The sequence below is a fragment of the Brachyhypopomus gauderio genome, chromosome 21 (assembly GCF_052324685.1).
Source record: "Brachyhypopomus gauderio isolate BG-103 chromosome 21, BGAUD_0.2, whole genome shotgun sequence".
Lineage (NCBI taxonomy): Eukaryota > Metazoa > Chordata > Actinopteri > Gymnotiformes > Hypopomidae > Brachyhypopomus > Brachyhypopomus gauderio.
Genome location: NC_135231.1, coordinates 515,287 through 536,176, shown reverse-complemented (window position 1 = coordinate 536,176; position 20,890 = coordinate 515,287). Strand labels below are relative to the sequence as shown.

Here is a 20,890-nt window from a genome sequence, read left to right as displayed (position 1 = left end):
AAACAAAAACATACATGAGATTTTTTTTATCTTTGGACAATATTATGTTTATACAAAAGTATTGTTATAATTTGCCTAAATGCACTAGGTAGCGAAAATGCTGCCACCACCTTTGTTAAACCGGAGAGGTCCAGCTCAGAGGCTAAACATACCCACATACCAACACCGGGATATTTTTACAAGATGACTTTATTTATTAACACAATCTATAGGCAAGGTCAGGCAGTCGCTATGCACATTAGATCAGTTGCCAAGCAACCCTTTAATCCTATGTACATCAGATTCCTCATACATTCACTTTACACATACAGTATGTTTTACCTACTGCTGCATACGCCACTTGGAACGTAAATGTCAGAGACCTTCTATTTATTTTATATATATACATACACTCAGTTATATTTATATATATTACTATATTACAGAGGTGGGGACTCGAGTCACATGACTTGGACTCGAGTCAGACTCGAGTCATTAATATTAAGACTTTTGACTTGACTTGAAAAAATATTCAGAGACTTAGACTTGACTTGGACTTTTACACCAATAACTTGGGACTTGAATTGGACTTGAACCTGTTTACTTGCAAAGACTTGATTTTTTTTTTACCCCAAATCTAAATTTTAAAACGCATATTAATATTTATAAAGTGTGCCCCATTAATTTCATTTCCGTCCTTCTGACGCAGACCAGTCCTCTGCTTTTCCACACTCTGTACGTGTGTGTGTGCGTGAGCTGCAGCACAACCAATCAAATGGGGGGTTGGCGAACGTAAATTTTTACCGGGCGGGGTGTAAAATTATGGAGGACCGAGTCTGCCAAATTGAAAAATAAATAAATAAATAAATAAATAAGTCAGGAAATGAATAAATGAATTCGAATTAGCAAAGAATAATGAATATAAATATAAAAATGTATAAATACACCTCGAAATTAAAATATCAATGAATAAAACCTTACATAATATTTATTTATTTTGTCATTTATATTAATTTCTCTATTTATTTATTGATGTATTTCCTTGTCCGTATTTATTTCTCTATTTATTTATTTCTGTATTTCCTTGTCCGTATTTATTTCTGTATTTATTTATTTCTGTATTTCCTTCTCCGTTTTTATTTCTGTATTTATTTATTTCTGTATTTCTTTGTCCCTGTATGCTAATGAAGAAGCTGTCAATCAATGATGTTCCGGTGTCTTGATAATCCTATTGGTTGATCGATATCAGATGCTTTAGATCGATTGTACATGTCTTGTTCAATCTGCAGTAACCAAGAACAAGACCGGACAGTAATGGCTGCTTACAGGCAACAGGTAGCCAGAGATCTTAGACTCTTAGCTGATCTGGTTGAAAATGCAAGTCCGGATTATTTATTGTTTCGTGTCGAGGTTTTGGCGGACCGTTTGTTCCATTTAGCGGCATCTGCTGATACAGAGGTCGATCCTGCAGTATTCACAATTTTGGAGGAGGTGGTTCTTTTATTGCAAAATTCAGATGGCACCCAGCTAGGACGCCCTTCTCACATACTGCCCGCGGAAGCCCTTGAAAGCTATTTATCAGCAGGTTTGTCTGTCCGGGACATTGCAGTTCTTTTTGGAGTTGGTGAAAGAACGGTGTACCGGCGAATGGCGGAACATGGTCTGAGGTATGTGTGCATGCAAAGTTTTCAAAACTGTTTGAAGAAGTGCAAGTTCTTGCATAATAAGAATTAATTCTTAATGAAGTATTTTTTGTCATCTGACCACACAACTAAATTCTTACTTTAAGGGTGTCTGACATGTTCACTAACATCAGTAATGAAGAGCTGGATGCAACAGTACGTGAGATCCTCAGTTGTCATCCAAATACAGGATATAAAATGATGGTTGGCCATCTGAACGCTCGAAGCATTCGGATACAAAGTGAGTGGTTCTTTGCAGGCATTAAAATAATAATGATAATTATTTGTTTGTACATGTGTACAAGGTTATCTATGACGTAAAATCCATTTTATAACTAAAATTTCTATACTATTAGTGGTAATGGGACAATGTATGGAACCATAGTAGTTTCAGCTTCCTCATAGACTAATGAGGAAGATGGAGTTGCCATAATACCACTTTTTATTTATTTTTTGTACAACGGATACAGACATTGTTTTTAATATGTTTTCTTTGAAAACTCATAAGCTGTTAATTATCTAATTTACTGCAATTTCAGGTATGATTTTATATAGTTAATTCATTTCCCACTTATACCCCTTCAACATTTTCTACTTATATCAACCTACACAAGTACCTGGTATTATATCAGTGTCATCTCTAGATGAAGGCCATTTTTGGTTGGTGCAATAGACATTCATATAATGAGCTTTAGAAGTATTCTTAATTTATATGAAAAGTAAACATTTAACTAAAATCAGTAAATTTACTTTTATTAAGGGCATCGCGTTCAAGAATCTATGCGCCGTGAAGATCCAGCAGGAGTTGAAATACGTGCTCTTCAGTTGCGTACAGTGCGCCGCAGAAGGTATTCTGTGCCTGCTCCCAACAGTTTGTGGCATATAGATGGCAACCATAAGCTTATCCGGTAAGATGTGCTTATATGAACTGTTTTTAAATACAACTCATACAGTGTAAAATCATACAATCGTTTTGCATGTATGGTTTTATTTATTCCAGTGCTGCCCATATTTGTTCTTGATTTTCAATTTCTTAAATTACAGATGGCGAATAGTAGTACATGGTGGCATTGACGGCTTTAGTCGTCTAATTGTGTACCTTAATGTTGCCACCAACAACCGGGCCTCAACAGTCATGGGGAGCTTCTTTGAAGCAGTCAATGCCTATGGAGTGCCATCACGTGTCAGGTCTGACAAAGGAGGAGAAAATGTTCAGGTTGCACACTTCATGGTGTCCACTAGAGGCCTGAATAGGAATTCCCACATCACTGGAAGAAGCACACACAATCAGAGGTAATACCATTTTGTAAAAGTTTTGTGTTCACATACAGTAGATTTTCAAATTGACTTTGGTGTAGTATACAACTTAAAAGCCTTTTCTTTGATTTAATCAACTAAATTTTTCATTTTCTTTGTCACTCTACCTAGGATAGAAAGATTGTGGAGAGATGTCTTTGGGGGAGTTTTAGATCTTTTCTACACCATTTTCTGCAACCTGGAGAGGGAGGGCTTACTCAACCCAGATGAAGAGATCCACATCTATGCACTGCACTGGACCTTTCTTCCACATATTCAGAGGCATTTGCAGTTCTTCAAGGATGGCTGGAACCACCATAGATTACGCACAGAAGAGAATCAGTCACCACTTCAACTGTGGATGCAGAACCAACTTGAGGGGTATCAAGACCCTCCCCAGGTATGTTTGAAACAAGGCTAGACGTAAACCTCTATAGGATTTTGGATTGCTACTAATGGTGACCAGCATTTTCATGTATTAAGTAGTTCATAATAGAGCAATTATGTGCTTTACCACAAATTATTAGTGAAATGTTCAATGACTAGTTACAGTTTATGCCTTTTCAAGCTTGCCATTAAGCTGGCCATAATGAATTACATTACATGTTTTAAAACATGCTTGTTCTTTATGTGCTTCTTTATGTACATTTTGAACATTTACATGTTGATAAATATAATTCTAGGTTGATATGGAGTATGGTATTGACTGGGAAGATCCACATGGATACCACCACGAGGGAGTCGCAGTTCCTGAGGTTCAGCTTCCTCGGCCACTATCAGACATGGAAGTGCAGAGACTGCCAAATCCACAAGTTCCTTTTTCCAATGCTTTAAATTTGTACAGTGAGACAGTTGTAATGTTAACAGATATACTTTCAGATGTTTAAAGGGCAGACATCTGTTATAGTAGCCTACCCTGTTGAAGGATCATAAATGTTGAGGTCATTGCCTTTGCCATTAATAACTATTCATTGATATTTATTTAACTATACCAGCAGGAAATGTCTTATACATTTTTCAAATAAAGTGGCTGAGTGTATGTATTCGTTCTTTTCACAAAAAGCACACGTGATGGCTAAATGTTTGTGCTAAAATTCTAAGTTAAAAATTTTGGTCCAAAGCTACATTTGAAAAAATCTTTAGTAAGGTAGTCTCATTATATGTGATGGTGGCATAAAACTGGGTATGATTTAAAACTCCTGGATTCTGGTATAGTTGGCCAAATTCCTCTGCTAAATCTCCCCTTTCAACTCCACAGTAATTCTCAGTTAGTTGTCTGGTCAGAGCGGAGAAATCTAAAAACTGCGCTGGACTCCAGCCCTTAGTTCTCTAAACCAATTCAGTGTAACAACGCTTCCTTACTATGGTGGCGTTTTCTTCTGTCAGGGTAAACACATATTGGTTGTTTTTCTGCTTTGATAACGTTGTTGACACCTACTGCAACTCCAGGCTTTGACATTTTGGATGTTTATCTATGTCGCTACTTTAAAAAAGTTTAAAAACATGCTTTTTTGTAAATGAAAATGTTTTATTTGAACGTTGTCCTAATTGAACAGTAATGCATGTATGACATCCCACCTATTTTATTAAACAAAAAATGCAAATAAAGCTTTTCTAGCAGAAAAGTAAATTTTGTCTTTGGCTCAAATCTGACCAAATCCAGAGTAAGCGGATGAGATGCTTGCCATCAGGTCTCGGTGGAAATCTTCATAATTTGCAGTATTTTTTGAAATCTTTAGAGTTAAAAAGCATGTTGAGGATTGGGGAAGGTCACAATCAACAATTTCCACATCCAGTGATGGGGGAAGGACATCCCAGCCAGTCCAGAATGACAGCAAACTCTTCAAAACCTCAGAGGACCCTGAAAAAGACCCCCGCAAAAAAGTATCAGCAACTATTGTCATGTTCTAGCATATCATATATATATAAATCTTAAAAAATAAGTTATAACATCAAATATGGCAAAATACCAGTTTCTATAAACTTCCGGAGAAAGCCTAGAACCCTGCACTGATCCTCCAGTGTAAGGATGTCTTCGTCAACATCATCACCTCGTGGCCAGATAATCTTGTCCAGAATCATCTAAGAATAAGCATTCTTAGACTTAGAGGCAGTATCTTTGCTGCTTTTTAAAGGAAGAACTTTATCACAGATGGGCAACTCTGCTGTTAATTGCTTGACTTACTTGAGATGTTATCTCGGTCTCAGTGGCCCTTGGGAATAAGATTGGCACAGTGTCTGGTCTAGAACTAAAAAGTTCTAAAACACCAGTGTCTTTAAGGCCTCTCTTAATTTGCTTTACTTGCTTGGTAGTCCTTCCAAGAACCTGTAAATGTATTACAAAATATGAGACATGTTTCTGAAACTTAAGTAATATGCATACTGTACATTAAACAAAACATAATAGCCATTTCTTCAGGGTTGTTTGAAAAAAGTACTATAAGTGTAAAATGACATCATTATTTGTTTTGTATCTACAGAAAGAAAATAAGCTTTGAGTAAGTTATTAATGTTTAGATTTCTTTTCCAGCTGGAGTGTTAGGAGCTGCATCATGTCACATCTTTACAGCATAAACACACATCTAAGTTATAGACAATATTTTATTTTCATTTAATGTCCTTTCACTGTATCAAAAACATCATTAAATATGTTAACATTCATTGTTGCATATTTTATTTTATGCAAACTAATATATACCCAAATTAAATTTTCTATCAAAGCTAGAGGCAGTGTGAGATATGAGAATAAAAGAAAATCTTACGGCATAGAGAAGAATTTTCTCCCTAAGCCACCACCTGTTTTCTGAAGTAACACCAGGCAAGTCCCAGGGCAGGCTCACGGAGAGAACCATAGATTTCTGGTCCTCAGAAAGTTCTTGGGTTCCTTCCAACTAATTAAAGACATCAGAAAGTTAAATGAAAACTCGAAACAGACTTTACAAATAATATATATTTTGAAGAAAGTAGACATATTTAAAAATGGCTTTGGTAAATAAACTAATATTTTAAAAAAAATTTCCCAAACCAGGCGGATGACATCCCGAACATCCTGGTCCACGCAGTCAGATACGCTAATTGGTGCTGTCTCATGCTCCCCTCCAAAGAGTACATGCACTATGGCAGGGCTCAACCCAGCAAGACGTGGGCCATCATTTAAAAAAGTGTGTCCAATTATGCGTCCAGCTATCACGAAAAAATCACTTTCCAAAAGTACCCGAGATGTGGAAGGAACAAGATGGTCTTGCTCGCCTTCAAAGAGCAAAGTCTTTACTCCTAAGAAGAAACGCAAATAAATATTTTTTTTAAAATTCATTGGAGTGTTCATTTTAAAGGGACAAAATGTGTTTTGCAAGGCTGCAAGTCTACCAAAAATCAATAGATATACCTGTCTCTTCCTCAAGAAGAAAGCCATTCTGAAGATTTTCCATTACTGTAGACAGCACATACCTGTTGACTCCCTCACCAATTGCTGCATCACCTTTCAAATTGAAACACTGACAGTTAGGCAATCCAGAGCTAACTTAGTCCCTAACTTAGCTTACCATTGCGGAGAACTTCAAGAATCATTCAAATCAAAGTGTAAATTTTGAGAATACAGAGAATGTACCTAGTATGCATCTAATGAATTGCCTCCTTTGAGTAAGCATTACATTGTAAAGGTCAGCAAACAAGGCACGTGATTAAGTTCCTCTGGAGATGATAAACTGCTTTGATGCTACTTCTTCAACATTGCTCTGTATTGGTATTTGTGAATGTTTGACAAGAACTATATAATTGGGGTCTCTGAGATTTTACAAATATGAACCTTGTAATGTCTATTATTATTGCTATTGTTTTTTAATGTTCACTATTGTCTATTATTAATCTCGTCCTTTTTCTTATAAATGTAAATTGCCATCATGGACAATTGCAATGCTAAAGAAAAAATAACCAAGCCAACAACTTGAGGATAACTAAAGACCCAGTGTGACAAAATAAATCAGTCCATGTAGTATTATAAATAAGGCTAAATTATGATTAACCAAAGGTGATGCATCAATAAATGAGTTACCAAAAATCATTGTTCGTCCCACAGTGTCATATGTCAAAGGGCCATCATATGTACAATTTTAGGTGATACTTAATAGGTATATTAAGCATCATTCTCAGTATGTTTTATGACTATATTATTTAAGAAATAATTAAGATCATTACCAGTCAATTTGCACTGCAGTGGATTAGACCACTGCACCTTTGGCCTTTTGTAGAATGTAATAATAGCCCTGTTCCTTTCCACCAAGGAATCCCTCAAGCTCAGGGTGAAGTTCAGGTTGTCTGTGTCTTTATGAGCCTCAAGTGTTGACTGGGTGAACAGCTGAACTGCCTTGGCTGGATCTGGTTCTGTAATCCAAGCTTAACAGAAAAACAGTGTCAGGTCAAATATATACTTCCAAAAATGAGAAAAAAAAATATATATATATACACAATTGAATCACTTGAGATAAAAAAAAATATGATGCTGTGCATTAACATTTTAAAAAGCATTTCTTCTATTCTCTGAGAGATAAAGTATGCTTACCATCAGCACGTACTGTACTCCTTGACAATGAAATACCAGATGAGATTGCTGTACAGACAGACATGAAATATCAGGCAGTAGACTGAAAAATCTACATCTCTACATCACCAGGTGAAGGGTCTGACTCCCTGGTATATTTATCCTAATCAGCAACTAAAATTTAATGTGCCACAGAAATTCAGAAAAATATCCAGAATTCTGACTTTCTGACTTGTCACTTATTCTGCAACACACTGAGTACAAACCCTCAACTGAACCTGTCTCCAGATTCTCCTCCATCACCAAATCTACAACGGGGGGCTGAGAGGAGGCGGCGGCAGAGGTCAAAATGATTCTAGGGACAGCTGCACTCTGACTCTCTCTCTCATTCTCGTTCTCCCTTTCACCCTGCAATTCACTTGAGAAAAGTAAAGTTACATGATAGGCATTATCCATGCATTTAATACTATATTTAGTTATACCTAAACAAAGAATGAAATACTATACTTAAATCTCTATAATTCAAAATAACATTCAAAAGAATGTGTGGCTTTCAGGAGCTCAGTGAACTCCAGCATGGTATTGTGATAAAATCTATCTGTGTTACAAGTCCAGTAGTGAAATTTCCCTTACTACTATATATTCCACAGTCGACTGCGCTCACGCTCCCACATTTGTGGGGACAGTTTGGGGACGGCTTAACATGACTGTGCTAGAACTAAACTATATGGGTTGGTTTCCCAGACAGGAATTAAGCCTAGTCCTGGACCCCTGTCATACCCCTATGCAGTGCATCTCAAACTTTCTTTGAGAATGGAAAATTATTCAATAGTGTTCAGCATCCTTTTTAAAGCCTGCTTTTGGAGTGGACTACACACGCAACAAAGTCTATACAGTATTGATTTAATAAAAAGGTTATAGACTATATTTTTTTCAACGACATCAGCTGCATTTACCTCACGAATAAGCACTAATTAAACATTATCATAATAATTATCTTCAGGTTCAAAGCTGTACCTTGAGCAGTCTTTACTGTGTTGTCTTATCTGCGAAAAGGGAAATTCCTCTCCACAGTTTAGACATGGCATCAAGGGTCCAGTTTGGTCATCCACTTGTCCTTCATTAAGTTCCTATTTGTAAAGGGAAAACACCCACAGCAATGAAATGACATTTGCATATTTACATAACGTGAAAAATTACTTGGTCATTGACAAAAAATATATATAATTTTCAATATTGCACAACATTCCTCACATTCATTTCATAGACTGGTTAATAAAACAACAAACTGACACATCTGACTTACATGATCTAGACTCAAATTTCTTTGCAGGGGGCGAATGTAAACAGTTGCATGATTTATCATAGTGCTAGGATCCTTCAGATATCGGACAGTGTATCCTTCATTGGGGCAAGGCACAACTACAAGATGACGGCTCCTTGTGGTTCCAGAAATTCTCATTAGCTCAAACCCACCAGCATCTCTCAATTTAGGAAAAGAGATAAAAATGAACTCCATAAACTCTTGAGAGCTGCCCTGGTTGCCTGTGAAATGACAAAGAATAAACAACTTCAATTTCACTTCTGTTACTGATAACAGTAACCAACATTAATATTTACAAAATATACAGATTAATTCAATACATATGACAAAGTTCCTCAATATTTATATATATATTACTTCTCTGAGCTAGGGGCTTAACAGAAACTGGCTTAAAATGTATTTGGGACCCATTTAAATACACCCACACCTGCCATCATTTCTGAACTTTGTATTAACAAAAATGAAACATTTTTCATTTTGTTAAAACAGAGGTTAATGTTTTATTTCATTACATGATCATTAAACCTGAAAAATTCATATGAAAATTTGTCGCTAGAAAAAAACAAACAACATTATGTTTTGTTTAGGATGCTGGAATGCTGACCAACCAGCATGACCATACTAAGTGACCAGCTAAACCAAAGAATTCATGCAGGTTAAGTAGGTTTATACGGGGCGTTCCCACACATGAGTGTTATCTGGATTGAATCTAATAGTTTCCATTTATCATCTGTGTCTATCAGTATCTGATGTCGATAAGTCTTTTACTATAACTGTTGTCTTTTTAAATATATTAGGTTTCATACCTCGGAAGCTCAGACGTTTCTCACCCAGCCCCACCCTCTGAAGGTGTTCTTTGGTGACTCTCGTTGGTACTGTAGTTGTCTCTTTCAGTCCAAGACAGCAAAATGTATGAGTGTATGTGGAGTGTGTGTTTGTGTGAACACGCCTAAATTGCCTCCTAGATCTGACTGGGTTATTAATGTATGGAGCAAACAGTCTTGAGACTTCAGCTAGAAGAAGAGAACAAGAAATATTTCACAAAAATTTGTCATAGTTCAAAAGATTGGCATCACTTGTCATTTTAATGGTTTTGTTATTTAGGTACAGTTATAACATGAAGTTGGATTCCCAGATAGGGATTATGCTTAGGCCTGGACTATATTCTTCTTTTAATGAAGATTCTACATTCATGCTATAATATCCATCAGCAGGTATTATCTCCACCAAAGAAATCAACCCACACTGTTAAAATATGTTAAAATGTGTTTTTAAACAATCTAGTAAATATATAAAGTGTTGAAAACTATATTTGCACAGGAGGAACATTCACAGTGAAAGAGTTGAATACCTTGCAAAACATTGTGATAACAGATGTTCAGAGATTCAATGCAGCCATCTGTGAACTCTAATTTTGTTAAATCTATTTTTTTGTAAACTTTACAATGCAAAACATCTATTATTTGAGGGTAAAAGAACACTGTTAATTCTAATGGCCTATAATAAGTTCCTGTGTATTCATAAGCCTACCATCCACAGGATGTAATCCTACAGATCCACGTGATGTGATTCCAGATGCAGTACCAGAAACTGTCCCAGTAGATACAGATGCAGTACCAGAAACTGTCCCAGTAGATCCAGATGCAGTACCAGAAACTGTCCCAGTAGATACAGATGCAGTACCAGAAACTGTCCCAGTAGATCCAGATGCAGTACCAGAAACTGTCCCAGTAGATCCAGATGCAGTACCTGACAGTGCCAACAGAATATATAATTAACATGATCATTATTTAGAAAGCTTACTGGGTTTATTTTAACCCAGGCTAGAAAACGTACTAAAGATAATGTGATTCATTTTCTTTAACACGTGTTTATGCTCTCCACTCATGCTCTTGTACTTGGAAGCATGCTGCCAAACAATTTGAATTGACAAGAGCATCATGTGACTGGAACAGGGACAACACGGTCATTGAACAAATGCCAAATGACAGAGATTATCATTTTTAACGCTTTAGCTTCATTCTAAAGCAGGTATCACCAAATGGCGGACCGCGGTCCGGATCCGGACCCGAACGCCGTCCTGTCCGGACCCAATCACATTCCTGATTAACTGGATACGGACCCAAATGCCAAAAAATTTTTAACGGGAGACTATATTTTAAACCGGAGAATTTATTTCAGGGCTACTGAAAAAACACTCCGTGACGAGTGTTACGTTCGCCACCCCCCCCCCCCCCCCGCTCTACAACTTATGTTCTCGATAAAAAACGTGCTCGATAAAATGTACTCGTGTTCTACGGTTTATTCTGTTAAACATGAATTTGTAAGCCTACATACTGTACATTAAAAGGGGTTGATAACATGTTTATTCAGCTAAACATGAGATTTGAAATGTAAGCCAACATTTAGTACATTTAACCTCACGGACATAATTGGGGGGGGGGGACTTTTTCAGAAGCCGGTTTTGATCCTCTGCAGTTTTAAAGGTTAAAAAGAAATATTTAAATAGCGGCGAATTTAGCGCTAGGAACATGCAGAAAACAACCGCTCCGAGCTCCGCTCGGGTAACACTTTACGTTCCTAAAAATGAATTTTCCATGTGAGACACACGTGCGATTTGTAATTCACAGGTTTGAAAACTCGTTCTCGCCCCTACTGTGCAATTTTGTTAGGACTACAGCCGAGCTAAACTATCAAGGTGAAAGTCATCATAGTTTGCTTACCCATTTTGACCCAGTTCCCAACCCAACTTTAAGAATACACTCTCAGAAAAAATGGTACCACTCAGTACCTATAATGGTACAATCGCTTGTCACTGTGGCAGTACCATCTTAGGGTACAGATGTGTACTTCTACTTATAGGAACAAATGGGTACCTTTACTTTTTGTACCTTAGGGGGAGGATTTTGTACCCTAGGACTCAAAGTTGTACCTCACCCACAACATGGTCACAGGTACAAATACTGTACCTTTTTAAATGGAACACATTTGTATCCATAAGGTACTGCCACAGTGACAAGACCAACTGTACCTTAAAAATGACAATGGTGTCCCTTTCAAAAGACAAATGGTGTACCTTTAAAAAGACAATTGTGTACCATAAAAAACAAACAAAGTTCCAGTTTTATTCCAGTTTATTAAAAGTTAAAGCCACTGAAAATGTTAACTGCATGTAAAACACTGTTCATTATAGTGTAAAACAACTGACGTCATTTCATACACAGCCATCTGTGAAACTAAAATGAAAATTTAATGGCATACATGCATCAGAGCAAAAATGTAAAACATACATCACATTAAAAAGTACCAACAATGAAAATATTTTAACTTTGACAATACAACGTTAAAAACAAAAACCTTCAACTCTGCCTAGAGGACTTGACATCTCCAAACAGGCTTTATGGGTGTGCGAGTTGAAAGTCTACCGTCAAGTATGAACAAATAGTTCAATCTGATATTTTAACAGATCGCAAAATTAATTCTGTAGAAATGAAATTCTAGCAACTGTCTACATGAGAACAAACAGCAACAATAAATGACAAACGTAGCTCAGAAAGTTTTGCTATTCATGCTTCAGAATTAGCTTGATGCTACGCGATGTTTTTACAAACTTGTACATCTTTTTAAATAAACTTGTGCACTTTCAAAGTTCTCAATACCTTATTTTAAATGTCATGGCTCTCCAAATTCTACCATTAAAGTATGGAGCTACTTAATGGTGGAAAAAGTGGATTTATCTGCAGGGGCAACATTATGCCCTATAGCACCCATTCTAGCCTGTTTGGAGAAACTGCAAAAATGCTGGATTTCAGAATATTGCGGGCAGAAACAAAGGTTAGTACTCGTAATTATGTTTCACTACACCCGAAGTCTATTTCACACCAGAGTTCTCCTTTAAGCACTTGCATACACTGCCCTTCACTTTAACATCACACAAAAATTTACATATATGAATGTCTGCATACCACCAACAAACGACCATCAACCATGTACGTGTCAAGTGGCTGAGAGTCAGACTCATCCCCTGGAAGTATACAAAACCAATCAGGGTCATATGCAACATCATATGCATGAAAATGTGCATCAAATGATAATGGAACTAATAACTTCCCACACAAAAGCCACAATGTATCCACATTTAGAATGTATTTCACTTGAAAAAATAGGGGAATATTTTCTGTATGTACAAAACCTATTACAAATACATCCCTTACAGCGTACTTGACATTGTCAAGTTTTACTTCTGTTACACGCTGAAGTGTTTTCCCAGCAAAATCTGTATCTTTCAGTTTCCTGTTCAATCGTAGAGCACTCTGAAGTTCCTGTGGTAAAGATGTAAACTGTGTGTCCACACTTACACCAAACATTTTTTCATAATCTCCCAACATGTTTTTTGAAGAAAATTCCCAGCACTGTTTAAACTGGTGACGTTTGCTTAGTGTTACAGGAACATTAATAAAATTCCTACATGACCTGGCCACGTTTTTAAAGTACTGATGCTTGCTTTCAAAACGCATACACCAAAGTGAACGCAAGGGTCCATAAGACAAAAGAAGCCTCGAATAATGTACAAGATAATGACATTTGGGTGTTATTACATCTGTACCAAATACATAACTTAACTCTGACAGGAAGTCTTTGACAACAGCATCAAGCACAGGAAGGAATTCCCTGTTTATTACAGGTGCAAGAACAATATCTACTATTTCTCTGCATAAAAGAAAGACACCCCAATATCTACAACTGGATGGTATACGGTGGCCTACCAGAAAAGGCAAGAGTCTAAAGAGACACCATTTTTGTGCAGCTGACCCACTAATACTAGAATTGTGCAATATTTTTTCAGATATTTGAACAGGTTTATTTTTTCTGTCATTTTTACCTAATGAAATGTTTTTCAATTCTTCATTAACTTCTTGTATTGTTATATGTTTCTCAGAATGAGCTTTACAGAGAACAAGTCTCATTACCAATGGTATTACTCCTTCTAGTAAGTCGTGCATGATATCAGCAGGTAGTGATGTTGTAACATCAAAATAATTAAGATCATTAAAAGGACAACTACGCTGTACACCATATACTGCACTGTTTGCAACATTCTCCCTAATACAGTCCAGGTGATATCTATGAACATCAGCACTTCTCAAAATAAAGTGGTCTTCACTAAAGTGTTCCTTCATATTTGAATGGGTTGCCATGCAATAGCGACAAATTCTTCCAGAACTAAATGACATTCTGAATCCACCAATCATATGAGCAGACAAATTATCTCCAGAGATGGTAGCTAATGCAGCATGTACTTTGTAATTGTGGTCACCAAATGTTACAGCGAAACCTTCAGTTGCAAGTACTTTTAAATCCTCAATCAATGGTTTCAGAACAGCGTTTATATTTGCTTGTTTAAACAGTGCATTTCTGATCAACAGAGCCAGATGAATATGCTTTACCTTAGATCTGTACTTGCAACCAATATTGCCTACAGTGTAGTAAAAGGCACAGAGTTTGTGTTTTGTTTTTTTGGAACCTAGTGGATTAACCACTTCAAACTCGTCTTCATAAAAATGCAAACGCAGTGCCTCTGGATTGACATAGAAAAATGGATGTTCTTTAAAGAACAAACCATCTTGATAATCCTTCAATACATGCTCATCTCTTTTTTGCATACAGAGTGCTTGCATATGATCCCATATATCTTCATGACTACAATATTTTTTGAGAACATCAATTACTGGTACATAAGCATAACTTCCAATTTCCTGACCAGACAAATCTTTTACTTTATACTGTACAGGCGCAGTCATTCCCAAGTTAGATTTGCAATATTCTTCTAGCAAATATTCTGAGCGTATTACTTTAGAGGCATCATCAAAAAAGTCTGCAGATTTTAAAAGTTCCAACAGCTCAGGACAATCTTCAACATTGAAACCATTCTGCTGGAGATGATAAGAAATTATAGAATCATAGTGTTCTTTAAAATCACTAAACAAATTCTTAATATCATCAAGAATGTCCTGTTGAACAGTTTGTGGTAGAGCATTCTTTTCTCTGCATTTTAGCGTGAAATTAATAAGAGTCTCTCTGAAATTTGTTAATAGCTCATGTTTGTTTGGCGGTGCATGCACATCTACAGCATCTTCCTCTAAAATTACTTCTTCTGAAGTTACACTACATACATCTTCAGGATCATTCTGAATACGTGGCAAAATCTGTGTTTTATGTTTTCTGTAGATGTGCCTCCTGAAAGTCTCGTATTTGGTGAAAGTTCTTTGACAGTTATCAAGACCACAACTTACACTAAAATCTGATTGGTGAGAGTGAATTAACCCAATATGCTGTACCAGTTTTAACAATGTGAAAAATCTGCGTGAGCATGTAGGACAACAATACAGCTGTGGCATTCTATATTACACCAAAAGGTTAATTATCCTAGTAAGAACAGTTGGCAGTGGCTTATCACCAGCTTCAGACACTTTGAGCACATGTCTTTGGATAAATGTAAGCGTATTCCTGATATAAGGGGGGTAGACCAGGTTGAAAGTGAAGTAGGCACAGTACGCTGCAAGAATGCCATCTTCCACACTCACAGTTCTGCAGATTTCTAAACCCTCCATTTTTACTACAGCAGCATTCCTCTTCTCACAGAAGACCTTCTTCCAGTCAGAGGAATCCAGTAATTGAACAATGGGATATGGCGTGGCAGGTTCCTCCTAAACAAAGATTAAGGATTTTTAGTTCAGCCATTTAAAAACATGACAAGTGCTTATAGGAAAGTCAGGAAGAACATGTTATTAATTTGATCTGTTAAAGAAAAACAATAATATTTAAAGCAACAACGGAGCATTTGGTTTGGGTACAATTTGAGTGAAAAATAACTATTGTGAGCAGTGCATGCTGAAAAAGATGAATATCAAATAAATACCTTTCCCAGTGATACATACTTGTCCAGCTTCTCTCTGAAGACTGTAGGTAGGAGTATCAGTGCAGCTTTAAAGTCAATTCCTTAAATAAAAAGATTACACACACAAGCGAAACAGAGTTGGCATCAAATAAAAAGTACATGAATAGCTGCAATTTTTGACTTGATACAGCAAAAAAAAAAAAAAAAAAAAAAAAAAAAAACCCACAATTTTATACACACAAATATTAACTGAAATGCCGTATCAAAATGCAGACTGAGCAAGATAACTACAATTTCAATACATTTCAGCTTTAAACAGAATTAAAAATTAAAACATACCAGTTGTATCTTCCACAAGTGCCTCTCCTCTCGAGTCCACATATACTTTTTCAATTGTAGATTTTCCTCGCAACAGCTTTAGCAGGCTGGGAACCATCTCACTGAAATTCTCATGGAAACGCTGATTTAGGTTAGCGACTTTGTGTATTCGCCCAACTTCCTGATACAACTGCAAGAGACCATTATAAAAACAAGTAGGCTAAGTATACAAATTCATAGATACATTAAATTAAATTTCAGCTTGACATGTATACTTGAATCATGGTCAGCAACTCAATTTGTTACTGAGAAATAGAACAGCACTCTCTCCAAGATGCTACAGTCCAAATCATATTGCATTATGGTACAAATTTATTTTTCAAACGTCAAACCAAAAACTTGGGGAAAATAGGCAAATAAAAGGTTTCATATGCATTGTATTGAAAGAAGATGACAGAACATAACTATAGTTTCTAACTCACGCCCATGGCTGTTCGAAGGAAGGGGTATTTCTCAATAGCTTGTGCAGTCATCATGCCATGCATGATCTCTCTTCTTCTCCAGTGAAATGTCCGAGTCATTCGTTCATTGACTACTGCAGTGTCTGGTTGTGTCCTCTGGTACTGTTCTTGAAGGATCTTTACATGAGCATCCACAGAGATGGAATCTTCACCAACAGCATCTGGTTGCGGGTCCTACCAAAGACAGTTGTTAAACACATTCACAAGTTATGAATGGCCAAGCAGTCTTGAGTGATTGGTTTATCAGACACAGGGTTTGGAAGACATTTCTGCAGTCATTTCTAACTTTTAAAAAATTCTACTGCACATCACAAATTCTGCCCAAGTATGTCTACAAATTATATATAAATAATATTTTTTTTAAACCAGACACAACTCACCAATGGACTATCAATTCTTTGACAACTTGTTTCTGGTTGCTTGGGTCCCTTGACACCATGGCCAAACCGTTCTTTAAACTTCTTTACCTCTTCATCACTGACAAGGGGAGCACGCTCAGTTTTGAATTTTCTCTTTAAGGACATGTGCCAGGTATGCTAGAGAAGGAAAAGGAATATCTTTAAGACTACTTTTTCCTTGTTTTGAAATACTAGGGCTGTCCAAATAAATATCCAAATAGATGCTCATTCAGTTCCAGTCAATTCTGTTAATGATTAGAAACATGTTATATTTGCACTACAAATCAAGTGATCTAAATTCAGAATAAGACATAAAACACTTACATATCCATTGCCCTCCACATCTCTCAAGAAGGGGAACTTTAAGATGAGAGCTTTGGCCACATTAACATAGTCACAGTTTGATGGATACCTATAACAAAATGCCAATATACAATGAGGTTGCAAAAACAATGTTTCCTGAAAAAATAAAAATTCAGTATTTCTGTACTTACAGTGTGTATTGTGCCATTGCCTCTTGCAGAACTCGAATGATTTTATGCCGGTCAGTGCTGTTTTTGTGACATGGTTCTTTGTTTTCCAATCTTTTCTGCAAGTCTTTAGGGAACTTCGGCATTTCAAAGACACTGGGGAACTGCTCTTTTGATGAAACAGGCACATGACTGCAAAATAAATTTAATAAATATAAATTAACCCTTAAATTACACCAGCATTAGTAATAAAAAATGCCAAGAAAAATGCCAAATAAAACACTGGCCTTTCCTGAAGAACGGGTGAAGCCTGGCTGTCAACTGAGAGATTTACTTTTTGTACGGTATCCAACTCCATCTGGCGGATAAGACTGATGAATTTAGCTTGCTTTTTGAAAGATCCTGGAAATAACTGAGACACCATGTGGTCTGTTAAACCACAGTGAACAGTTTCTCCGTCAACCTCATATTCTGAAATGAAAAAGTACATATTCATATTCTATGCACAAGTCATTACAAAGAGTAAAGTAGAAAACATTGCCTAGGCCTGTCTCAACTTTTTAAGCAGTTACAACCATATATGAAAAATTTTAATATCATAAATAAATTTAAAATATACCTTTTTTATTAAATTAACAGTCATGTTCACGTTATTACCACAAAAAATATATATTCTTTAAATGATTTTGATGAGCCAGCAAACATAGGGACACTCCAACGCAAGCCAAAAAGCTGTAGTGTGAGCCAGGCATAAGCAAAGCAGCGACTCTCAGTGGGGAATCCCCCCCAACGTTTGGACAATGTCCAGCACCCTCCAAAGTGAGTGTTTAGGAAACGTGGCTAAGTCCTACACACCACTAGCTAGCTAACTATCTATCCAACTTATATTTATTAAATGTATTAACAAAACCGTTTAAAATAGTCTTACAAAATTACTGAACACTGATATGCAATGTCACGAGTCTCCTTCACCCCAACCGCTTACACTCTGAGCGGGAATTTTTACTGCCAATAAAACATAGCTAAGTAACGTTAGCTAACTTAGTTAACATAGCTAGACTAACCAAATTAACATTTTATAAACGCATTTTTGGATTGTTGGCGTCAAGACTAAAGGTTTCCTCACAAAGTAAAATGAGTGCAAGTTAGATAACTTAGCTAACAGTTAGCTAGCTAAGTTTAGCAAACGAACTTAACTTAGATAGGTTAGCTAAGCAACCTAGGTTAAGTTAGCTAACGTAAATTAGCTTGTTAACTAAGGTTAGCTAACAAACTTGCATATAATCACACCCAAACATATTCAACGTAATTAAAACCGTAAGAAAATTAATTTGGTTACCTCGGTCTATTCACCAGTTACTTAACCAGCTAAATAGGTAAGCTAATTTCGCTAGCTAGCTAAAAGGCTAACCTAGCTGGCTAAGCTATTATGACTATGGTAACTAGTTACACGTCCGAAAGAGACCAACACAGAAATAAATGAAAAAAACTCACCTTTAAATTTTTTTTCTTCCTCTTGTGTTATTTTTATGCCTCCATCTACCAGTTTTTGCAGAAGCTCCTCAGTGGACATCTGTTCAACCGCCATCTTTGCAGGTGAAGGAACGATTTGAGAAAAGTCTCCTGAAATGGCGCCAGATTGCTACGGAGCGCTGATTGGCTGAGAGATTATGAACTGACCCACAGGGATGAACATAACCTTACCAACAAAAAAGCAAGAGAATCTACTCTAAAATTAATATATAGATTCTGTCTGGCACAACTTTTCTCAAGAGATAAAAACTTAACATTGTAACTGTCGACTCTTCCTGCAAAAATGCTACCAAATATGTTATCCATACATATATTGAATTTATTTGGTTTATTTATATATGAGGAAGGGGAGAAATAAAGTAAGAAATGCATTTTATAATAAATTAAAAATTAAATAAGGAAAGTATTTTTACATATTATTATTAAAAGTTAAATTCCATATTCATACATGTAAATACAATGGAACCAAACCTTTTTTGCTTGTATGATTGAACTTATACAAATATATGATCACACTCAAAGCTAAGAAGATGCTTTAGTATTTAACATAAATCAATTTGTATGTACTCTATTAAAATGCAGATATGTTTCTAGTACACTAATCTTAAACAATGTGTCCTTAAATATTTTTAGAAGGATCAGGAGTTAATTTACTTAAATAAATTCCTATTGCAAGTAATATAACATAAAAACATTAACTATTTGTAAGTACTTTTGTGTACCTTTCAATGCTGTGTACCTATACAGGAACTAAATAGTACTGTGCAAGGTCAAATATGTACCTTTAAAAGTACAGTTGTTGATGGGGTACAGATTTGTTCTTCAAAGTACAGTATTTGTACCCTCATGTACCTTTATTTCTGAGAGTGTAGATTAACGGCGATCATTTTATATCGCCCGATAAGAGTATCAAATTAACGAACGCCGTTAACGGCCCACCACTACTTAATAATAATATATATATATATATATATATATATATATATATATGCATAATATATAACATAATATATATATTTTACATAAGACGTATGTATGTATAAAATACGTACACTGCTCCATTTCATCCAGGCGAGTAGCTGCTTCTCTGAGCAGATCAGAGATCGACCTTCGGCCCGACATTTTGACTTAAATCAACTCTCCTTCTTCTGGTCTTGATTACTAAAGCCTGATCGCGAAAGACACGCCCCCTAATTAGCATACAGGGACAAAGAAATACAGAAATAAATAAATACAGAAATAAAAACGGAGAAGGAAATACAGAAATAAATAAATACAGAAATAAATACGGACAAGGAAATACAGAAATAAATAAATAGAGAAATAAATACGGACAAGGAAATACATCAATAAATAAATAGAGAAATTAATATAAATGACAAAATAAATAAATATTATGTAAGGTTTTATTCATTGATATTTTAATTTCGAGGTGTATTTATACATTTTTATATTTATATTCATTATTCTTTGCTAATTCGAATTCATTTATTCATTTCCTGACTTATTTATTTATTTATTTATTTATTTTTCAATTTGGCAGACTCGGTCCTCCATATAAAATGGACACAAATTAAGTATTATATCGCGGTCGATCGATCGCCAGTGGTTGGTGCCAGAGCGAACTAGTAACTCATTGAATCATAGATGTGGATCAGAGGTAAATAAACTAGATTTTTTTCCGGCGTGAGAAATCGGATGTGTGGCGTGAGAGCGTGTGAAGACGGTCAAATGCGTGTGTCTCACGCTTAATGCGTGAGAGTTGGCAACCCTGGGTTCTGTATCTGAACTCGGGGAAGAGAGCCTCTCTCTGTCACCATCATAATATCCAGTTCTATCTCAGCATGGATTGTGTATTTGAAGACATCTACGTCGAGAAAAAAATATATTGACAAAAGTGGAGCGAGTTTTCAGCTATGGGGACATCATTCATC

At 36.1% G+C, this 20,890-nt stretch overlaps 3 protein-coding genes across 5 annotated transcripts; 1 reads left to right on the top strand and 2 right to left on the bottom strand.

Annotated features, from left to right (window-relative positions):
- Positions 1–406: 406 nt before the first annotated feature.
- LOC143485214 (uncharacterized) lies at positions 407–4,529 on the top strand. Of its 2 annotated transcripts, XM_076984558.1 has the most exons (6): positions 407–1,646; positions 1,769–1,902; positions 2,422–2,569; positions 2,706–2,954; positions 3,090–3,357; positions 3,641–4,529. In XM_076984558.1, exons 1-6 carry the CDS (start codon positions 1,249–1,251, stop codon positions 3,842–3,844), a joined length of 1,401 nt encoding a protein of 466 aa, XP_076840673.1. In that variant the 5' UTR covers positions 407–1,248; the 3' UTR covers positions 3,845–4,529. The 2 variants fall into 2 exon arrangements, with proteins under 2 accessions (XP_076840673.1, XP_076840674.1); XM_076984559.1 differs by having other exon boundaries at positions 408–1,902.
- On the bottom strand, positions 4,430–20,070 carry LOC143485213 (uncharacterized). The gene is made up of 14 exons (XM_076984557.1): positions 20,009–20,070; positions 10,349–10,567; positions 9,625–9,831; positions 8,801–9,039; positions 8,512–8,624; positions 7,761–7,912; positions 7,516–7,563; positions 7,152–7,349; positions 6,343–6,435; positions 5,983–6,230; positions 5,720–5,848; positions 5,143–5,283; positions 4,928–5,039; positions 4,430–4,818 (listed from the first exon to the last, which is right to left on the bottom strand). The coding sequence occupies exons 1-14, from the start codon at positions 20,016–20,018 to the stop codon at positions 4,601–4,603; spliced, it is 2,127 nt and encodes a 708-aa protein (XP_076840672.1). The 5' UTR covers positions 20,019–20,070; the 3' UTR covers positions 4,430–4,600.
- On the bottom strand, positions 11,937–19,238 carry LOC143485220 (sterile alpha motif domain-containing protein 3-like). 2 transcript variants are annotated; one of them, XM_076984561.1, is made up of 9 exons: positions 18,918–19,238; positions 17,711–17,894; positions 17,448–17,615; positions 17,278–17,365; positions 16,936–17,091; positions 16,517–16,729; positions 16,056–16,224; positions 15,738–15,817; positions 11,937–15,525 (listed from the first exon to the last, which is right to left on the bottom strand). In XM_076984561.1, the coding sequence occupies exons 1-9, from the start codon at positions 19,009–19,011 to the stop codon at positions 15,223–15,225; spliced, it is 1,455 nt and encodes a 484-aa protein (XP_076840676.1). In that variant the 5' UTR covers positions 19,012–19,238; the 3' UTR covers positions 11,937–15,222. The 2 variants fall into 2 exon arrangements, with proteins under 2 accessions (XP_076840676.1, XP_076840677.1); XM_076984562.1 differs by having other exon boundaries at positions 15,292–15,525; positions 15,757–15,817.
- Positions 20,071–20,890: the final 820 nt, after the last annotated feature.

Excerpts from the sequence above, each read along its gene's own strand:
- LOC143485220 (XM_076984561.1), bottom strand. The coding sequence starts at position 19,011 with ATGGCGGTTGAACAGATGTCCACTGAGGAGCTTCTGCAAAAACTGGTA. Across the intron at positions 17,092-17,277 it reads ATGTGGAGGGCAATGGATAT|CATACCTGGCACATGTCCTT; the intron begins GTAAGTGTTTTA and ends TTCCTTCTCTAG. Across the intron at positions 16,225-16,516 it reads TCCTTCGAACAGCCATGGGC|TTGTATCAGGAAGTTGGGCG; the intron begins GTGAGTTAGAAA and ends GGTCTCTTGCAG.
- LOC143485214 (XM_076984558.1), top strand. The coding sequence starts at position 1,249 with ATGTCTTGTTCAATCTGCAGTAACCAAGAACAAGACCGGACAGTAATG. Across the intron at positions 2,955-3,089 it reads AGAAGCACACACAATCAGAG|GATAGAAAGATTGTGGAGAG; the intron begins GTAATACCATTT and ends CACTCTACCTAG. Across the intron at positions 3,358-3,640 it reads GGTATCAAGACCCTCCCCAG|GTTGATATGGAGTATGGTAT; the intron begins GTATGTTTGAAA and ends ATATAATTCTAG.
- LOC143485213 (XM_076984557.1), bottom strand. Across the intron at positions 9,040-9,624 it reads GAAACGTCTGAGCTTCCGAG|GCAACCAGGGCAGCTCTCAA; the intron begins GTATGAAACCTA and ends GTCATTTCACAG. Across the intron at positions 5,040-5,142 it reads AGACCGAGATAACATCTCAA|ATGATTCTGGACAAGATTAT; the intron begins GTAAGTCAAGCA and ends GCTTATTCTTAG.